At 37.4% G+C, this 20,643-nt stretch overlaps 1 protein-coding gene across 1 annotated transcript; it reads left to right on the top strand.

The window, feature by feature from the left end:
* The first annotated feature begins 3,930 nt into the window (after positions 1 to 3,930).
* Positions 3,931 to 6,572, top strand: LOC103946569. Its single transcript, XM_009357292.3, has 2 exons — positions 3,931 to 5,099; positions 5,763 to 6,572. The coding sequence occupies exons 1-2, from the start codon at positions 4,394 to 4,396 to the stop codon at positions 6,392 to 6,394; spliced, it is 1,338 nt and encodes a 445-aa protein (XP_009355567.2). The 5' UTR covers positions 3,931 to 4,393; the 3' UTR covers positions 6,395 to 6,572.
* Positions 6,573 to 20,643: the final 14,071 nt, after the last annotated feature.

Raw genomic sequence — 20,643 nt, 5'->3', positions numbered from 1 at the left:
TTAAGGATGTGATATCCACACACTACATTTAGGTGTGTAAGAAATACAATGGGGTTTGTGGATAACACACCCCTTTTTTTATTTTAATGATACGAAATGCAATATTGGTATACCCTTTCTATTTAATCTCATTGCACCTCCTTTTATATCAGTAGTCAAAGCTAATAAATGATCATTGTCTTTGCGAAATCCCAACTTTTACAAAGAAACGATATTATTTACATTAAGGGAGAGGGGGAGTGAGCTTAGCCTCACAATAGACTATCAATAATATGGTTCAAATTGGCCTTTAGCAAAATCGAACCTAAGAAGCAGTCAATTGGTTTTTGTTTTTTCTTTGGGTGCATTTGGGCGATTCTTTGTTTCAGCGGAGCACCACAACGCACCAATTCCGTCGCCTTTTATATCTCCTCTCTTTCCGCTATTTGTTTCTTTGTTTTCCGCAACAAAAAAATTGGGATAAGGATTCTCGACCCTCTTTTTTTCTTTTCCCTTACCTCCACTCTTGTTTGAACGCTTAGGATTTTATCTTGTAGAGAGAGAGAGAAAAAAAAAATTGTGAGAAGAGGGGAGGGAGGGGAGGGAAAAAGAGAGGATAGAGAATCCCCATCCAAAAAATTGGTTTCTTCTAAGGTAAATTCAAAGAAAGAGAAGCACTCTAGTTCTATATCTTTTGCTACTAATCTTTACACTTTGTTTGGATGAGGAAAAACAAGAGTATTTAGGAATTTGAAAATGAAGGAAATTGAAATGACGAAATTTTATTTTTTAGAATTTGTGAATTTTTTTATTTGGTAACTTAAATAAACAATGAAATTTGAATACGGAATTTGTTATTTTTAAACTCACTCTCATAGAAATTTGAAAATGGCACCTATTACATGGAATTTAAATTTGAGAATTGGAGGTCCTAAATTCTAAGTTTTTTTTTTCACGCATAAATTCTAAATTTTATATTTATGAATCAAAATAACAGAATTGATGCATATTAATTTACAAATTATGACTTTTGTCAAAATTTCAAGTTTATTTTCTTCATCTAAATATAGTGTTAGTCTCTCATATTACTCGTTGTTCCTGAGGAAGTGTTGCTTCTATGTACACATGAGCATTGTTAAGGGCTCGTTGACAATAATTTCTGGTTTCTAACTTCATGTAAAATAAAAATGAAAACAAATTAGTTATATAACGACTCTTTGATTTTGTTCTTCTGATATTTATGCTTACATTCAAATGGGAGCATGATTTTATTTATTTTCATTTGCAAGTAATTAATATATATATATAATTTGGTGAACTACATTAACGGCTAAACATAACTCAAAGCCACGTGGTTTTAGACATAAACATGGTATAATCACCAAAACACAAGTAGGTAATCATATAGCATGAGAATGAAGAAGTTAATCAATTTTCTTTTCAAAAATTCTACAATGCACCGGTGTATGAGATGCACTGATACAATGGATGACTACATTTTAACAATCACAATCACAACTTAACTATTTGAACATTGGTGCATCCCATACATTGGGTTTGTGATATAAAACATAGGGTTAAACTCTGTTTACTACCCTCATATTTCGTGGTTTTCAACATTTAGTACATCAAGTTTTTTTCGTCCCAAAGTCATACCTAAAGTGTTAATTTTGGGACAGTCTCATACATCCGTTAGTCAAACTGTTAATTCTCATGTTAAGTGATGATGTGGCGCCCAGGTGGAACAATGATTGGGCGCCGCGTGTCATTAAAATAATTAATTAAATAAAAGTTAAAAAAAAAAAACCCCATCCCTTCTCCCCCCCCCCAACGCAGAAGAAGAAGAAGAAAACAACAAAAAAACCGAATCTGCAACCCAAAAGAAGAAAGAGGAGGAAGAAGCAAAAAAAAAACTGAATTTGCAACCCAGAAGAAGAAGAAGAAAAATCGAATCTGCAACCCAGAAGAAGGAGGAAGAAGAAGAAGAAGAAGAAAAAAATCGAATCTGCAACCTAGAAGAAGAAAAAGAAGAAAAAAAAAAAGCTGCCCAAACCCAGTTCGTCCCCCCCCCCCCCCCCCCCCCCGCGGGGGAACCCACCTGCCTTCCTTCCCCGCCTCACGACTGCGAATGCAAACCCAGACCATGAACTTCGTATTTTTGGGATTTTCAATGTGGCTGAATTTTGAAAATACTTTGAGATGGGGAGTTTGAGTTTGAGATGATTTTTGTACTAGTTTTGTGGTAGATCTCCATTAATGTGGAAATGACGAATTGGGTTTTCTTTTTTTTTCCTCCTTCTTCTGGGTTGGGGACGGGACTGGGTTTTTTTTTTTTTATTTTCCTCCTCCTTCTTCTTCTTCTCCTGCGTTGGGGCCGGGGGTAGTGGGGGGTGGAAAACTTGATGTACTAAATATTGAAAACCACGAAATATGAGGGTGATAAACAAAGCTTAATTTCATTTTACCTATGATCTAACTTTACCAATTCTCATCCTTTTTAGTATTTGCAAACTCACCAATTTTATGAATGCATGGATCCATAGGAAGGTACGAAAATGTACTCATTAGTCAGTATTCACATCGGTCTTCAATTTTACGGCGCCAATTGGCAAATGTGGGAAAATTCTCTCCTTGGTGAGAGTTCTTTTTCTCTTTCCTGAGAGTATTTCTCACTACCTGTGAGCCTTTCGATCTTGGGTTTTTCCAGTGACACTGGACCTAGTTTCGGCTAGAGTCGGCTGTCGTGTCTTTTCTTGTTTCTTTTCCTTCTTCTCTCCTTGCTTCTACAGTTATCTCTTCTCAATTTTCTCTCTAGTCTTCTCTGTTCCTCTACTCTTGAAGGTATACCTCTTCCCTGCTTATCTTTGATCCGATCGTCAGCCATGTTTCTATCAGAGATTGTGTGTAAAGTTCCGGCAGTTGCTCTAGCTCGGGTGGTACAACCACCACCACTTTCTCCTTGTAATCTGTCGGTTTCGACAGAGTTCGTGGGTATTCGCGAACTTCATTCTGATGGTCGGTTTTTCTCACTTGGCTGCTGATTATCCCTTGTTTATGGTTGTGCTCTTGTAGCAACTTGTGGTTGGAGGTGGCATCTGTGGAGGCGTTACTGGACGGAGGAGGGGAATCGGGCCATGGACTTGTTTCAGAGGGTGGAGAAGGCTGTGGAAGTTTCTAGCGGAAACTATGTTGTTTCTGGGCCTTTCTGTTATTGGGACTTTTTTCTGTTTTCCTTTAGTTTTAGGTTTTTTGTTTTTTTGTTGTATTTAATGTGTGTATGCCTCTGTTGTAATGTGTGTTTTTATAGTAATAAAATTTCCTTTGACCAAAAAACTAAAAAAAAGGGGGCAATTGTGGGGACAGAAATTGGGCACTGAGCTTTGGACTCGATCGTTCAAATTTTGTACCCATCTAATAATTTTGTGTGGTAGTACAACCATAAAAATTGTTTCAGATTCAGACCAAGTGACTCAGAGAGAGTAAGGTTAAACTTAAAACAAAAAAAAAAAAGAAAAGAAAGAAGAAGATAATATGCCGGATTTATAAGAATCCATGTAATGAATGCCAATTCAGATTTCAGGGTTTAGTGTCTCTTTCTTTCACGTGTACCTTCCTCACTAACGATGCTCCATTTATTAGTGTTCCTGAATCCTGACCAAGGTCTTGGTGAATGGCTCCAAGACTCCCAATATTTGAACTTTTCTGGTTATTTATATGAATAACTGTTTCATGGACATGTTCTGTTATATGACGTCTCAGTTTAACAAATTAATGTTATGTAATGTTAAATTTACATAAAACAATACATATAAGACTAAAACATCACATGTTTTTATATAAATTATTTTTGATTTTGTGAACACTTCTCTCTCTTTTATTTTGATGAGAGGTTTTTGCAAATGTCCCAAATTCAAACGGGTACAAACACGAGAAAATTTGTTACTTCTTTTATTTATGTTACAAGATGTGGAGTATCGGTTAAATACTTGGTACTTAAAAAATCTTTCCACTCTGAGGCATGAACCAATTTCGAAGAAGCTTCCAAAATGCTTCATTTGAATGAGTATAAAAAATATGATGGTACCTACAATATTTTCAGTGTTTATTTATTTATTTTTATAAAGTAATATCCATTTCATAAAAGTTTTGGGGGGTAGTTCTTGACTAATGGTTGGGTTTGCTAGAAGTGGGATGGAGTTAAAGTTTGAGTGAAAGGGAGTTGTGTGCCAAGTTAGAAGTTGCAGTTCAAGAGGAAGTGATTGGCATCCAAGCTTACTTTTTCCAGCTTTTAATGGAGAGTGATGATTTGCTTTTGAAAACAATGGAGAAAACTTGAAGAAAAAAGTGGAAGGGTTTGAAAAGTACTTTTGGAGGAAGCAGAAAAAAAAAAAGGGTATCACCAAATTAATCAAAAATGCCAACAGTATGGTTCTCTCTGAAGAAATCTCTGCACTGCCAATCAGAGCCATCAGATGTTCATGCTCCAAAAGCCAGGAAGCAACTGAGCACAATCTTGACAAGAAAGGCAAGAGGAGGAAGATCAGGGTGCTCAAGATCCATAGCAAATCTCAAGGATGTGATTCATGGAAGCAAGAGGCATATGGAAAGGCCACCAAGTAATTGCAGCCCAAGATCCATTGGAAGCAGTGAGTTTCTCAACCCAATAACCCATGAAGTAATTTTGAGCAACTCAAGGTGTGAGCTCAAAATCACCACCAGCCTTGGTGGCTTCCATGACGGTGTTGGGGGTGGAAATGCCAACAATGGTGGCGGCGGTGGCGGTGGCGGTGGTGGTGGTTCAACGTTTATGGATACCCTAAAGCCTGGGACACCTGGTCCTGGTGGGCATCCCACAATGCACTACTTCAATCCATCTTTTAGGACTTCCTCAACTCCTCCAAGAAAAAGCCATTTTCTGGCTTCTGCTGATAGTACAGAAGGGCATGCTGGCTTCAAGGGTTCTGCTTTTTCTGGAAGTGCTGGCGGAATTAGACAAAGCAATAGGATTTCTTTCGACACAGAAAATTCTAATGGCTCTTGTGCAATTACTTGCCACAAATGTGGAGTACATTTTACCAAATGGGATGCTGCTGAAGCTCATCATCTCTCTAAACATGCTGGTAAGAAATTACCCTTTCGCTGAAACTTAATTAAACTCTGATTTTTGGTAAAATTTTATTGAATACTAAAACAGTTCTTTAGTTTATTCCATGTTTCCAACCCTTTTTCTTTCTTGTTCTTGAGTGTTTTCTACTGCATATATTCCAAATTTCCTTATCCCTTTAGGACTTGTGTCTAAATTCTTCTGACCGCAGAAATATGAACACTTTGGTTTACAGATCGTAAATCTTTTTCTGACCAATTTATTATATTTTTTTTCCTTATCCTCTTAGGCTCATAGTACCATATGTTTACGTCCACAAAAATATTAGCACCTTTTGTTTTCAAGCTGGGAAAGAGGAAATGTGCAAAGATTATTAATCCAGCAGAAAAGAATTGAACTTGTTTAATGTATATTTATATACTTTAACTTTGGAAATTAAACCAGACATTGTTTAACGAATCTAGCAGAAACTGGATTTGGGTTCAAGTTCATCTTTTGATTCGAGTCTCACTTGATCGCCTGAAACTCGATCTTTCGGTTTGGTATAATATGGGGATTGTTTACATTTCTAAAAGGGTTATGATTTTTCTGAACTATCTTTTGATTTCTCAATTGCTTGCTTTTCACTCCTGATTTTACACTAGCTTTCCCACTCACATTATCCTCACAACTTCGGCAGTGACTGAACTGATGGAAGGCGACTCATCTCGAAAAATCGTTGAGATAATATGCCGGACAAGCTGGTTAAAATCCGAGAACCACTGCCGCCGGATTGAGAGAGTGCTCAAAGTCCACAACATGCAAAGAACTCTAGCGCGATTCGAAGAGTATCGAGAGATTGTGAAGATCAAAGCCAGCAAGCTGCCCAAGAAGCACCCTAGGTGCATTGCTGATGGGAATGAGCTCTTGAGGTTTTACGGCACCACAGTGGCCTGCGCTCTCGGCCTAAATGGATCCTCGAGCCTTTGCGTATCGGAGAAATGCAGCGTCTGTAGGATCATACGTAACGGGTTCTCCGCAAAAAAGGAGCTCAAGCAAGGTGTTGGTGTTTTTACAACTTCTACAAGTGGAAGAGCTTTTGAGGCAATTGAAGTATTGGAGGAAGATGCAAGTGTAAGGAAAGCTTTGATAGTGTGCAGAGTGATTGCTGGGAGGGTTCATAAGCCGTTGGAAAACATTCAGGAAATTGCTGGGCAAATGGGGTTTGATTCATTGGCTGGAAAAATGGGGCTTTATTCCAACATTGAAGAGCTTTATCTGCTAAATCCTAGAGCTCTCCTTCCCTGCTTTCTGGTCATCTGCAAACCCTGAAGATTTTTTTCATCTTTTTTTTTTTTTTTTGGACGAGTGAAAAATGGCTCAGTACATCTGTAATTGTGGTGTTATGTGAATCCCTCTCCTTGCTTTTTTTATTCTAATTTTTTTGGTGAAACCTCTATTATTTAAAAGTTGTAGTTCTCTCAGTGTCAAATCAACTGTATGCTGCTTATTCAGTTGGTGTTTGGGAAAGATGGGGCATACAAAAAAACAATAACAAAATTAATGAAAATAGTTTGAAAACTTTGAGTTTTAATGATAAGGGTAAAATAAAGGGTAAAGTAAATAGTATTAGATTTGACTTTTTAATGTAAGAATGTGATTTTTCATTAAAATAAATAGTATCGTGGGCATTTCGTTAAAACTCTCAAAAACAATGTGCTTTTGAGTGAAAAATCAAATTTCTTTTCCATACAAAATTATTGGGTAGGAAACTGAATTTGGATGCAGAAGACATTACTTTAGCCGACTTAATTATTTTAGATATGAGTAAGTAATATGTAATGTTTAAAAAATTAAAGTTTATTGAGAAATGTTAAGGAGGTTTTAAGTGTAATTCTTTATGAATTTTCTATTATTTTATATTTTTAACATAATATTAACTTTAAATTATTGTAAAATGACAAATAGTTCATAAAAAAATTTCCTAACATTTCTCAAGTTAATCATATGAGTAATGTTATTTATACTATATTTTTGTACCACATTACCATACCACCTTAGGTGGCATTTAATATAGACAGTCACATCATTTGAATTAATAAACAAATAATTAAAAAAAACTAGTTAATTAAATAATGATTGTGATATACGAAAAGTTTTTCTCATTCCTTTCCTTGGTTTTGCAAATTTTTTCAAATGATACTGTGCACATCTGATGCCTCCTAAATTTTTGGCTATCAGATCGGATGAATTGAAATAAATTAACGGACAGAAATTAACAAGGAATGTATGAGAAGTAATTTAAAATGTGTTGTTAGCACATTCCTAAAAATATGGTATAAAAATATAGTATAAATAGCATTACTCTAATCACAGTGATTGAATTGTTAAATTGTGTGCTTGCTCGTGCCCGCATTAAAGGAAAGGTCAATGTCTAATTAATAACATCAAAATGAGTGATTATCTCTCACCCCGAAGTGTGAAGTGGAGCATCAATTTCAATAGTTCCGTGGGAAGGCAGAATATAACAAAAATCACAAGTAATCATATAACTTTGAAACAATCAAAGTGCAAAACAGGTAGCTAGTGGAGCATTTAATTATTGAAAATCCAAAGTACAAAAAGAATTAGCACTATTAGTACATTAATTAATAAAAAATTAGAATTTATTTGAGAAGTACTTTTAAATAATTGAAATCGTTTCTACAGAAAATATTTTTAGATTCCAAAAACACTTAAAGCGCTCTATGCAAGAAGCATAAGTTTTGGGCTTTTTTTATTTGCACCGGTTTGGGCTTCTTCTACGAAGCACCTCGATTGTTTTTCCAGAATTAACTTACATTTTTATTAAAAATTGTTTTTAAAATATTTTTTTAAGAGTGGTGTTATTCACACACTCATTATTACTTCTCACCCACGCCTTTTGATTTAGCTGTCGGATTGAATAAATTGAAAATGATCAATGAAAAAAATTAATAAGTTTGTCAAAAATAAAAATAAATGTGTAAATAACATTATTTCTTTTTGAAAAACAGACTAAATCATTTAAAAGTCATTCCAAACCAAAGATTCTATCTAATTCTTAAAGGGAGGAGGGACCATATGAAGGATGAGAAGGGCATTAAGTGGTCCTTGTTGGAAAGTTTATGTCAAGGTTAGTCCAAAACCAGAGGATAAAAATAAAGAAGGATTGCATTGCATGACATAAGTTCACTGTCCAGCCCCAATTTGTTTTATATTTGATTGATAGTTTTCTGTAAATTCTTTTCTTTGTTGCTCTCTCCCCCTGTCAGAGATTTGATTTTCTTGGTGCTTACTCTTAGGGGTGGAAAAAATTCCCGAAAATCCCAAATCGAACCGAAAAAATTCCGATCCCAAACTAAAAATTTTCCAAACCAAAATTCCCAAACCGATCCTGAAATTTTGGTATGGGATTTGGGATTGACTTCTCAATATTTCGGGAATCCCAAACCGAAATTATATATTATTAATTTATATATATATTATTAATTTATATATATTATATATTATTCTTTTATAATTGATGCTAGTAGTTTCTAATTCATGCTCTGCAACCTGGAATGCCTTACACCTTGCATATTTTTCATGTTCTGTTTGATATTCATTTGGATTTTATTATTGATGCTGTCATGGCTAATGATTTCAGAAGGTTTGATTCTTTTGTCTCTTAACAGATTGTCAAAAGGGTTTAATTAAGTTGAATTTTGACTTTGATAAAAACAATCAAGCATGCCAATATTTGATTAAATGGTAGTGTGAATGAAATGACATTCCTAGTTCATGAATGTGTTCTTAAATTATATATTTGAAAAATAATTCATAATTTCATATTTTAATTTGGGATTCCCGATTTGTACTGAAATCCCGAAAATATTTCAGGATTCCCGAAATTTGGGATTCTCGAAATTTTGGTTTGGGATTGGTCTTTAAATTTTCGTCCCAAAAAATTTCGATTTGGGATTTGGGATACTACTTTCGGTTCGGTATCCCATACCGAACCACCCCTACTTACTCTTGGTGCATAAGCTGCTATCGTTCCATATAAGGGGACTCATTAGTCATATCCCTCTTTCTCCCTGTGCTTACGTTACTGTTTGTGAATGTAACACTGTCCAATAATATCAACATTTTTGTTTTATGTGAATTTGTAACATTGCGTGATAATTTTATAGTTATAACTCACATCAAAAGTTTATTTCTCTCTCTTCTGCTATATTATGTTACTAATTCATCAAAATACAACATGTGCCAATGAAGCGTTTATGCCTTAAGTTGAATTGTTAAAACTGCCTCCCAATTTTAACGGCCACACAAATGTTTACTCCTCCCCCTTCAATCGCATAATGTTACTATTTCATTATAACTACAACATATATTAATAAAAAGTCTATGCTTTAGAATAAATTGATAAAATCACGTGACATTGTTACGATACAAAAAAATTTGCTCCTCTCCCTCCTTGCTTAAAATGGTAATCAGTTGTGAGCTTTAAAGTCTGCATCTGTACAGCTTTTGAAGGCAATGTGGCACATGCACCTCATAAATGAATCCTTCCTACCCCTTCAGAACACTCGTCTGAAACCATGATGTGAAGAAATTGAATGAATACTTGAATTTAAAGTCTCATTAAATGTTTAAGAGAGGTAGCTTTTGGTTTTGGAGAGATTTTTGAATGTAGGCGGTATGCTATATGTTATTATACAAATAGATAATTTTTTTCTTCAAATATCTCTTTACTTGTATAATGACATAAACGTATGTCCGTGTTCGTACTTTGAACACAGAAAAATCTCTCATGGTTTTGGGGTTGCATTTGCATATGAACTCAATACTTGGAAATGTTTAATTGTATGCAGAGGACAGTTACTCCTTTGACATATTGACTCTTCGGTTTAGTCTTCATCGGGGCAGGCTGGACAGCCAATGGCTGTACCAATTCAGAAATCATGTCAAACTTCTGAGTGTGATTTAATTTGGAAGCGGCAGAGAGGCTTTGGGTTCTCAAATGTGACACCGCTAGGAGTTGATGGCTGTACAGACAATATTTGACCATAGAAAGTTTTAATAAATACTTCAGTAATATATTAACATTAATCGTTGTAAACAAGTGCTGAATTACCGTGATGAATATTATATTTCTCTTTAATTCATTGGATTTTGAGTTTAAATTCTTCTGCTTTTTGTAGTATAGATAAATATAGTGTAAATTATCTAATAGTTTGTCATAAAAATAAAAGCATCAGTCGGTATCAGGAGAACCTGTAAAGAGCTTTGTCAATAGAACTATACAATTACATTTCACACATTTTTGGGAAATGCAAATGGAGTTTTTGCTCCAAACTAAAATTGTTTTCCGGTTAGAAAAACATTAGAGCATCCCCAGCGTGGGGTTTAGCTCGGGGGACGGGCTCCAAAACGGAGGCCCGAGTGAAGGTGGACCAGCTCCAGCGTTGGGAAGCCGGGGGGAAGGGGAAGGCCCGAGGGCCAGGCCCGTGAGGAATCGACAGGCCTTGAGCCCGGGGTGGGAGTGACGCCATGCTGACGCCAGCGTGGCGTCAGCCTATTATTTTATTTTTTTTGTGTCAGGCGCGTGCACCCCACCCGCGCGTGGGGGCGCGTCCTGACACATTAATCAGAAAAAAAAAAATGTTTGTCTGTTACCGTTGGGAAGCCACGTGGCTTCCCACGGTACGTTAGATCGTAACGGTCACTTAATGTGGACCGTTAGATCTCAACGGTAAAAAAATTTCAAACTGTCAGATTTAATATCCACCGTTCGATCTGAGATCAACGGTGGATATTAAAATGCTTTAAAAATTAAAAAATAAATGAAAAAATAGTTTTAAAAATCTGAAAAGTTACCGTTGTGACACGTGGCACAATCTGGAGCGTTGGAATTCAAATTTTTTTATATCCAACGGCAGAGATTAATTAATTGAATAAAAATTCAAAAAAAAATGTAACGTATGGCGCCCTTCTTTCTTATCTTCTAACGGTCCTCTTACAGGTGAAGATTCCGTGATGCAGGACGCCACAACAGCTACGATAGTAGCTCGGAACCTCCTCACTCCCAGAGATAGTCAGCTGCTTTCAGGACGGTCCGATGAGTTGGCCGTTCAAGAGTCCCTGGCTCTCAGCGTTCAGTGCGCTGGTTCTGTGTCAAACATGGGCCAACGCCTCCTTGCTCGCTCCCGTCAGGTTGAATCATTGATGGCGGAGGTGGAGAACCTGAAGCAAGAGATAAAACAACTTAAGCACGAGAATAGAACTTTGCACGTGCTTGCAAATAATTATTCATCAGGCATGAAGAGGAAGCTTGATGAGCTTGATGACCGTCAACGGTTTGCAGCTTTCTTCCAGAGGCACCTCTTTCCTGGGTCATCCAGCGTTCCACCAAGGTTTGGGGCCTTGAATGATCTATCCTCGGTGCCTCCCGCTCCTATGCCTCCTGCTCCGATGCCTCCTGCTCCTATGCCTCCTGCTCCGATGCCTCCTGCTCCGAGACCTCTTGCTCCGAGAGTGTTGCCACGTAGTGGGGCCTCACGTACACAACCTTTGTAAAGGCTCCATCTTTCTGCCATGTTTAGATACAATTGTAATTTATCGAAAAAAAATCAATGAACAAGCAAAAGTTTTATTTACTGTATTGGGTTGCCTCCCAAATAGCGCTTTCTTTAACGTCTTGTAGCCGGACGAAGAACACAATCATGCCTTAATGGAACCCACGACATGGAGTTGATCATTGAATGGATGATGATACTTGAAATGTTCCGGCAATGGTTGAATTTCAAGAGTGGGTGCCCTAATCATTGACATCAACAACATATTAGTCAAAAACGACTTTGGATTTTGAGTTGGTGGCTTACCTATGGGCTGCAATATTGGCTCTAAAGTCGCAGCACATTCAACAAATGCACAAGGGATGTTTTCATTCAGATTGGACATTTTGAAGGTTGTGGCTGTGTGATCCACTCCAATTTCCTCCTTGATGAATTCAAGATGCTCCTCAACCACTTTTTCCTCGTGAATTGTTGGAAAGGTGTCCAAGATGTCTTTCTTCCCCTCATCTTTCATGGATTGCATGAACCTGCCAGGGAAGGGTGCATTTGGGGGAACAAAGTTAGAAATAATTAAATTTGGAACAACCTTACTTGAATGGGGTGGTGTAGGAATATTGGGAGGTTGCGGCAAGGGTTGTTCTTCCCTTGCCGTGCCTTGTGCATCCTCCTCCTCTTCGAGCAGTAGCAATTCATCCATGGGCTCATCTTCAACCATTTGTTCTTGAATTTGTTCCATGCATTCTGCATTCTGCCTAAATTGACTGTTCCACTCAGCCAATTTTTTTGCTTGATAGAAATCCTCAATTGGTCGCCAAAATACGTCTTGTTGAAATGGTTGAGCTTCCCTGCCCTGCTCCACAGAATTCAGTTGTTGAATAACTTCATTATAATAATTTGATATACCTGAATTTGGATGTGAAGATTGAGGGGAAGGCTGTGGTGGTGCATATGAATCCACATATGGTTGCCAATATGTTTCTTGGTGAGTCTCCTTAGCTTGATTTTGTGAACCCTGCACCAAAGAGTTTAATTCATTAAGAATTTGATTATAATCTATTGACGAATTTGAGTTTGGTTGGGCATATTGAATATGAGGTGGCTCCCAATATCTTTCTTGTTGAACATTTTGAGGTTCCCACCACATAGAAGTTGATTGATCACTCCAATCCGAATTGTAAGTATTGGAAAACACGTTATTCCTTGATTGAAGATCAACTATATCAACGTTTTGCATTTGGGACCTTTCCATGAGCTGTGACAAAAGATAAGCATTATCAAATGCCATGTTGTGCTTCTAAAATCAACAAAATAAAACTAAAAATATATACACACAAACGAAAATAAAACAATCCAAGGGATTAGCAAAGTTGCTAATCCCCGGCAACGGCGCCAAAATTTGATGCGAGAATTATACGCGCACAAATTAAACCCTCTTTTTGACAATTGTAGTATGGATGTAAGTAGGGATCGTTCTGGACCGGGGATTAGGAGGGATTGTTAACCACTTGGATTTGACTTCAAAAACGTAAAAACAAGATAAAACACTAAACTAGACTCAAAGAATGTGAAACTAAACGTTAAAACACTAAGACAAAACAAAAGACTCAAAATGCTTTAAAAACACAAACTAAAATGATTTCTAACTAAATTGAACAATAAAGTAAAGGGGGATTGAGTTTTGGACGGAATTAAACTAAATGAACAAATTGCAATTAAAACATAATGTAAATATGAAATTAATGAAATGGAATGAATGGATGCTAGCCAAGGGGTTTATCTCCACACATGTTACACTTGCATAATAAAAAGATTTCTAATTGCATTTCAATAAACCATGAATTCTCAACGCCCCGGGTTAATTAGGTCCGCTTAAATTAACCGTCAAGTTTTCCTTAAGTTAATGAATTGGATGATTGCATACGACAATCCAAAGCATTCCTCACAAGTTCCCTACATGAATTGCATAATAGAGATACAAGCAAGAATCATTAAGCATCATGAAAACTATAAGTGTTGACGAGGCATTCGTTACTATGATTGCATGAAACTTATGCCAAGAATATGTTTAACACGATTGTTTATAAGCAACCTCCACTACTTGTGAATATAAGTTCATAACTATTACGTGAAACTCACTTATATTCTAGCGTCAAATTCATGCATGAAAATTAAGCGTTCATTCTTAATAAACATACATAAATAGGTTATCAATCAAACAGTTAAACAAATTGAATTCACAACTTATGAAACGTAATTAAAAGTAATCAAATCATATTACAAACATAAACATAGTTTCGAATCACCCCCTAGCTAAAGGGGGTTTAGTTCCTCATAACTTTGAAATCAAAGAAACACCTAAACATTCCAACAACTCAAAACTTTGAATTGTATGAACGTTTAAGCACTCTTTTCTTCCATTTCTCATACGTACAAAACAAAGAGAATTAAAATGAAACTTTGAAATCAAAGAAACACCTAAACATTCCAACAACTCAAAACTTGAATTGTATGAACGTTTAGGCACTCTTCTCTTCCTCGTTGTTGTAGCACAAGGTTTAAGGATAGGTTGGTTGGGGGGATGGAAGTGTTGGGGAATTATGGAAATGGATGAGGATTGGTGGAAATGGAAGATGGTTTTTGGATTCTAAGGGAGAAAGGAATGTGTTTGTGGTGTGTTGTTGTGTTGTGAATGAGATGATTTGAATGAATGGGAATGCAAGGGTATTTATAGGAGGAGTGGAGGGAACATATGGATGTTTGTTTAAGCATTTGTGTGAAGGAATGATGAAGAATTGCATGTGGAATTAAAGAATGAGTGGTGGTGTAATGATGAAGTGAATGCATGTGGAATTAAAGAGGGAGAATGTGGTGAAATGATGAAGTAGGAAGGTGGAAATGCATGTGAGATGTTGGAAAGGAAATGGGAATATGAGTGCATGTGGGTGAATGATTTGTGGTGCAATGATGAAGAGTGAATAAAGAATGCATGTAGGGTTAGCTAGGAAAGTGGGAATGTGGTTGAATGATTAAAGGGACATGCATGTGGCTTGTTTGATTGCTTGGTGAGATGATGCATGCTTGTAGTTTAGGGTGTTGAATATGGATTTGCATGGCATTTGAATTGATTGTGGGCTTTGGAATTGGAAGGAAATGCATGGCAAAGGGCTTGGTTTAAGAGAGAATGGGCTAGGCCCTTTGTTTTATGTCCAAAGTGAATACAAGGCCTTCAAATTCGTCCAACATTTTGGCTCCAATCATATGCCATCCATTCCAAGCCCAATTTTGCTCCAAAATGCTCCAAAATGCATCCTTTTTCTTCCTTAAGCCCTTAGAACCTGAAAACACACAAAAGAAGCATAAAGGACTAAAATAACTAGAGAAACATAACGTAAATGCACGAGAACAAGCCATTTAAGTCGCATGAATATGCTCCTATCAAACTCCCCCACACTTATCTTTTGCTAGTCCTCGAGTAAAACAGAAAGAAAAACAAAACAAAACGAAACGAAACAAAACAAGTAAAACACACCTAAACCTTCCAACAACCGTCTTAGGGATTTCCAATGCACATGACAAGTTAAAAATCATCATTCCCACAGATTTTAGTCATCTTCACACTTAAGTACATTCTTAATCATAGTCACCATATACTAGTTCACAATTAAGCATTTAAAACCATGTTTTGAATGTAGTAACATGCCTTAGAGAATTTGCTCAATTCCTTACAAGATATGCACTCGATTTTCACTCAGAATTTCTAACTACACACCCTAATCTAGTCATATGTGAGAAGATTGATGTAAACATGAAAACGACACTCACATATATGTATCACAAAGAACGCAATTTCTGGAGTTAATAAGCATGTTTAGATATGATCTCATGAATGGAATGCTACTACTTAGACGCGAGAACCAGTGACACCATATGCTCATACCAAATTCAAACTCCACAATTGAAATACATAACACTCAAGATAGAAGTCAAAGGGTTGTAACGGGGCTAGGGTATTGGCTAACAATGAAAGGTGAAGGGTAAACAAACATTCTTAAAGCAATAGTGAGCAAAGTATTGAATCAGGCACTTAGAATTCCCTTAAGAACGCAGAAGTCAACTTTGAACACCCAAGGGAAAGTCACACAAAACTTTAGGGCCATATTCACTTTTTGGACCCTTTCTTCAACCATCAACGCTCGTGAGTTCATTCTTACTTATTTTCACTTTTTTTTTTTTTTTTTTTTTTTTTTTTTTTTTTTTTTTTTTTGAATCTCAAAACATACATATAAACGTAAGAACAAGCATTCCTTCCCCCACACTCATTTTCTTGCAATACCTTAATCAAAAGGAATTCATTGCTTACTATGCTTCAAGAACAAGGGTAAGGACGGTCATATTCTAGGTTAGGTGAGGATAAAGTGGGTTAACAAAGAACATGGGCTAACACGGCTCAATGGGGTTAAACTTAAACACAAAATGAGTTAAGGGCACATGGCTTTTTGGCTTTGATGGTGGTCACTACACAACTTCATCTTGAATATGTGTTATGCAAATCAATAATATGCTTTGAATGAAATGGGCATGAGTTCTAGCATTTGGAACTATATGATGAAACGCCTTCTAAGTAGTAACCAAGCAAAGAATAATGAGATCATGCAACGACTTTAGAAAACAAGAAATCACAGATTATACTCTCCAAAGAACGTTATAGGCTCAAGTCTCTCAGGGTTGTAGCGTTTGTTTGAGTTCCTTCCTTCAAGCATGTTACAAAAACGAATTTTTCTTTTATGATTGCATGTGAAGTCATACATTATAACCATAACCAAGCATATACCAAGAGTAAATCAAACTTTTCTCTATGTTTATAACTCTTTTTAACAGTCATGCACTTACAAACCAAATCCTTATCATTGTGTTGGAAGGTACCTACGACACAAAAACGACTCAAAACACTCTTTTTAGGCTTTTCAAAACATGTTTTTCAAATTTTTATGTGATTTTCGAATTTTTAAGTCAAAACACACTAAACACACTTAAAAACAGCAAGAAACAACATTTGAAGTTATGGTGGATAAAACCCTACGAATTTGCATCAAAACACTTTAGTATCTCCCCCACACTTAAATCAAACATTGTCCTCAATGTTAAAAACCACACTAAACACAAACAAACATATAAACAGCAATTAAACATACTAAACATGGCAGAATGTATCTAACAAAGAGAAGAGTTTAGAGATGCAAATCTGGTTATGGAGTTTTCGTTCCATCTTCTCCTTGGTGATTGCAGTGAGGCTTGGATCTTTGTGATTCCACAGGCTTACTCTTGAACTGCGCTGCTCCCATCGTTGATTTTCCTTTGTGCTACTCTTGAACTGGGCAGCAGGCTTCCTTTGGTCTCCCCCGAAGGTCTGAGCTTCCTTCTCTTATCTGTTTCTTTGTTCAATCTCTCCAATTCGTATTGAAGAGGGTTAGAGGATAGCTCAGCAAAGCTAGGTAAGCAACCAGGGAATAGAGTCTAGATAGACTCCAAGTGCCGGCTGATTGCTTCTTTCACTTTGCTATGCGATTAATAACAAAGACAAAGGAAAAGACAGGGAAAGAGCATGATATGGGATACTTTTGCTTTTGACCTTGATGATATGAGATACCTTTGCTTTTGAAGAAGCGGTGAATGAATCAGCACATGTATTTGTTGTGCTGCTTCCTCCTGGGTCATCTGTACTCCAGGCATCTGGTATCATCTTTGGGGAAGAAGAAAGAAGTGAGTGTTTCGAAAGGCTTTGCTGGGAGTGCGCCCTCAGAGGTGAGAAAGAGTTGGGCATTTTCTTCAGGTTTGCCTTGCCATAAAAGATGAAAGTCGACAAATATAGGGATAGCAAGTGGTGGTACTGTTCTCTTACCCTTGTCGACAAACGTTTTGATCCCGCAAATCTGGCCTTTTGAAATAGTGACGACTCTTCGATATTTGAAGACGCCTCTTCGATTTCTGAGCAGGCGCTTTCTGAAAAGCAGAGAAAGCGTCGCCGAACTTTACGCTTGTCGGCTAAAGACGTGTAGCTGCGATAATGGCCTCCACGTGTTGAACGCGTTTTCTGAAAAGCTGAGGGAGCGTCGCCGAACTTTACGCCTCAAATTCCGGCTTTTTGAATCGGTGGACGCGTTGCCTTGGCTTTTTATAGAGCTATCGATCACCGCCAACTTACACACTCTGAAGATTTCCCATTCTTGAAACTCGTTTCCGGCCCTTTGAAAATTTACTCCGTCCACCCCTTCTCTTTGAACACTTTTTTTAAAAAAATGGCAAACCCATCAAACCTTAGCTTAGAATTGAGTCTCCGCAGTGATACGGGCGTGCCGCTTCAAGGTAAAGTATGGCGCCCTTCTTTCTTATCTTCTAACGGTCCTCTTACAGGTGAAGATTCCGTGATGCAGGACGCCACAACAGCTACGATAGTAGCTCGGAACCTCCTCACTCCCAGAGATAGTCAGCTGCTTTCAGGACGGTCCGATGAGTTGGCCGTTCAAGAGTCCCTGGCTCTCAGCGTTCAGTGCGCTGGTTCTGTGTCAAACATGGGCCAACGCCTCCTTGCTCGCTCCCGTCAGGTTGAATCATTGATGGCGGAGGTGGAGAACCTGAAGCAAGAGATAAAACAACTTAAGCACGAGAATAGAACTTTGCACGTGCTTGCAAATAATTATTCATCAGGCATGAAGAGGAAGCTTGATGAGCTTGATGACCGTCAACGGTTTGCAGCTTTCTTCCAGAGGCACCTCTTTCCTGGGTCATCCAGCGTTCCACCAAGGTTTGGGGCCTTGAATGATCTATCCTCGGTGCCTCCCGCTCCTATGCCTCCTGCTCCGATGCCTCCTGCTCCTATGCCTCCTGCTCCGATGCCTCCTGCTCCGAGACCTCTTGCTCCGAGAGTGTTGCCACGTAGTGGGGCCTCACGTACACAACCTTTGTAAAGGCTCCATCTTTCTGCCATGTTTAGATACAATTGTAATTTATCGAAAAAAAATCAATGAACAAGCAAAAGTTTTATTTATTGTATTGGGTTGCCTCCCAAATAGCGCTTTCTTTAACGTCTTGTAGCCGGACGAAGAACACAATCATGCCTTAATGGAACCCACGACATGGAGTTGATCATTGAATGGATGATGATACTTGAAATGTTCCGGCAATGGTTGAATTTCAAGAGTGGGTGCCCTAATCATTGACATCAACAACATATTAGTCAAAAACGACTTTGGATTTTGAGTTGGTGGCTTACCTATGGGCTGCAATATTGGCTCTAAAGTCGCAGCACATTCAACAAATGCACAAGGGATGTTTTCATTCAGATTGGACATTTTGAAGGTTGTGGCTGTGTGATCCACTCCAATTTCCTCCTTGATGAATTCAAGATGCTCCTCAACCACTTTTTCCTCGTGAATTGTTGGAAAGGTGTCCAAGATGTCTTTCTTCCCCTCATCTTTCATGGATTGCATGAACCTGCCAGGGAAGGGTGCATTTGGGGGAACAAAGTTAGAAATAATTAAATTTGGAACAACCTTACTTGAATGGGGTGGTGTAGGAATATTGGGAGGTTGCGGCAAGGGTTGTTCTTCCCTTGCCGTGCCTTGTGCATCCTCCTCCTCTTCGAGCAGTAGCAATTCATCCATGGGCTCATCTTCAACCATTTGTTCTTGAATTTGTTCCATGCATTCTGCATTCTGCCTAAATTGACTGTTCCACTCAGCCAATTTTTTTGCTTGATAGAAATCCTCAATTGGTCGCCAAAATACGTCTTGTTGAAATGGTTGAGCTTCCCTGCCCTGCTCCACAGAATTCAGTTGTTGAATAACTTCATTATAATAATTTGATATACCTGAATTTGGATGTGAAGATTGAGGGGAAGGCTGTGGTGGTGCATATGAATCCACATATGGTTGCCAATATGTTTCTTGGTGAGTCTCCTTAGCTTGATTTTGTGAACCCTGCACCAAAGAGTTTAATTCATTAAGAATTTGATTATAATCTATTGACGAATTTGAGTTTGGTTGGGCATATTGAATATGAGGTGGCTCCCAATATCTTTCTTGTTGAACATTTTGAGGTTCCCACCACATAGAAGTTGATTGATCACTCCAATCCGAATTGTAAGTATTGGAAAACACGTTATTCCTTGATTGAAGATCAACTATATCAACGTTTTGCATTTGGGACCTTTCCATGAGCTGTGACAAAAGATAAGCATTATCAAATGCCATGTTGTGCTTCTAAAATCAACAAAATAAAACTAAAAATATATACACACAAACGAAAATAAAACAATCCAAGGGATTAGCAAAGTTGCTAATCCCCGGCAACGGCGCCAAAATTTGATGCGAGAATTATACGCGCACAAATTAAACCCTCTTTTTGACAATTGTAGTATGGATGTAAGTAGGGATCGTTCTGGACCGGGGATTAGGAGGGATTGTTAACCACTTGGATTTGACTTCAAAACGTAAAAACAAGATAAAACACTAAACTAGACTCAAAGAATGTGAAACTAAACGTTAAAACACTAAGACAAAACAAAAGACTCAAAATGCTTTAAAAACACAAACTAAAATGATTTCTAACTAAATTGAACAATAAAGTAAAGGGGGATTGAGTTTTGGACGGAATTAAACTAAATGAACAAATTGCAATTAAAACATAATGTAAATATGAAATTAATGAAATGGAATGAATGGATGCTAGCCAAGGGGTTTATCTCCACACATGTTACACTTGCATAATAAAAAGATTTCTAATTGCATTTCAATAAACCATGAATTCTCAACGCCCCGGGTTAATTAGGTCCGCTTAAATTAACCGTCAAGTTTTCCTTAAGTTAATGAATTGGATGATTGCATACGACAATCCAAAGCATTCCTCACAAGTTCCCTACATGAATTGCATAATAGAGATACAAGCAAGAATCATTAAGCATCATGAAAACTATAAGTGTTGACGAGGCATTCGTTACTATGA

This window comes from the organism of the source record quoted next, unplaced genomic scaffold (assembly GCF_019419815.1).
Source record: "Pyrus x bretschneideri cultivar Hongxiangsu unplaced genomic scaffold, Pyrus_bretschneideri_v1 Contig38, whole genome shotgun sequence".
In the NCBI taxonomy this organism is placed as follows: Eukaryota; Viridiplantae; Streptophyta; class Magnoliopsida; order Rosales; family Rosaceae; genus Pyrus; species Pyrus x bretschneideri.
This window is presented reverse-complemented; position numbering and strand designations above follow the sequence as displayed.

Coding starts and splice junctions, on each gene's coding strand:
- LOC103946569 (XM_009357292.3), top strand. CDS start 4,394: ATGCCAACAGTATGGTTCTCTCTGAAGAAATCTCTGCACTGCCAATCA. Junction 5,100..5,762: donor TCATCTCTCTAAACATGCTG/GTAAGAAATTAC, acceptor CAACTTCGGCAG/TGACTGAACTGATGGAAGGC.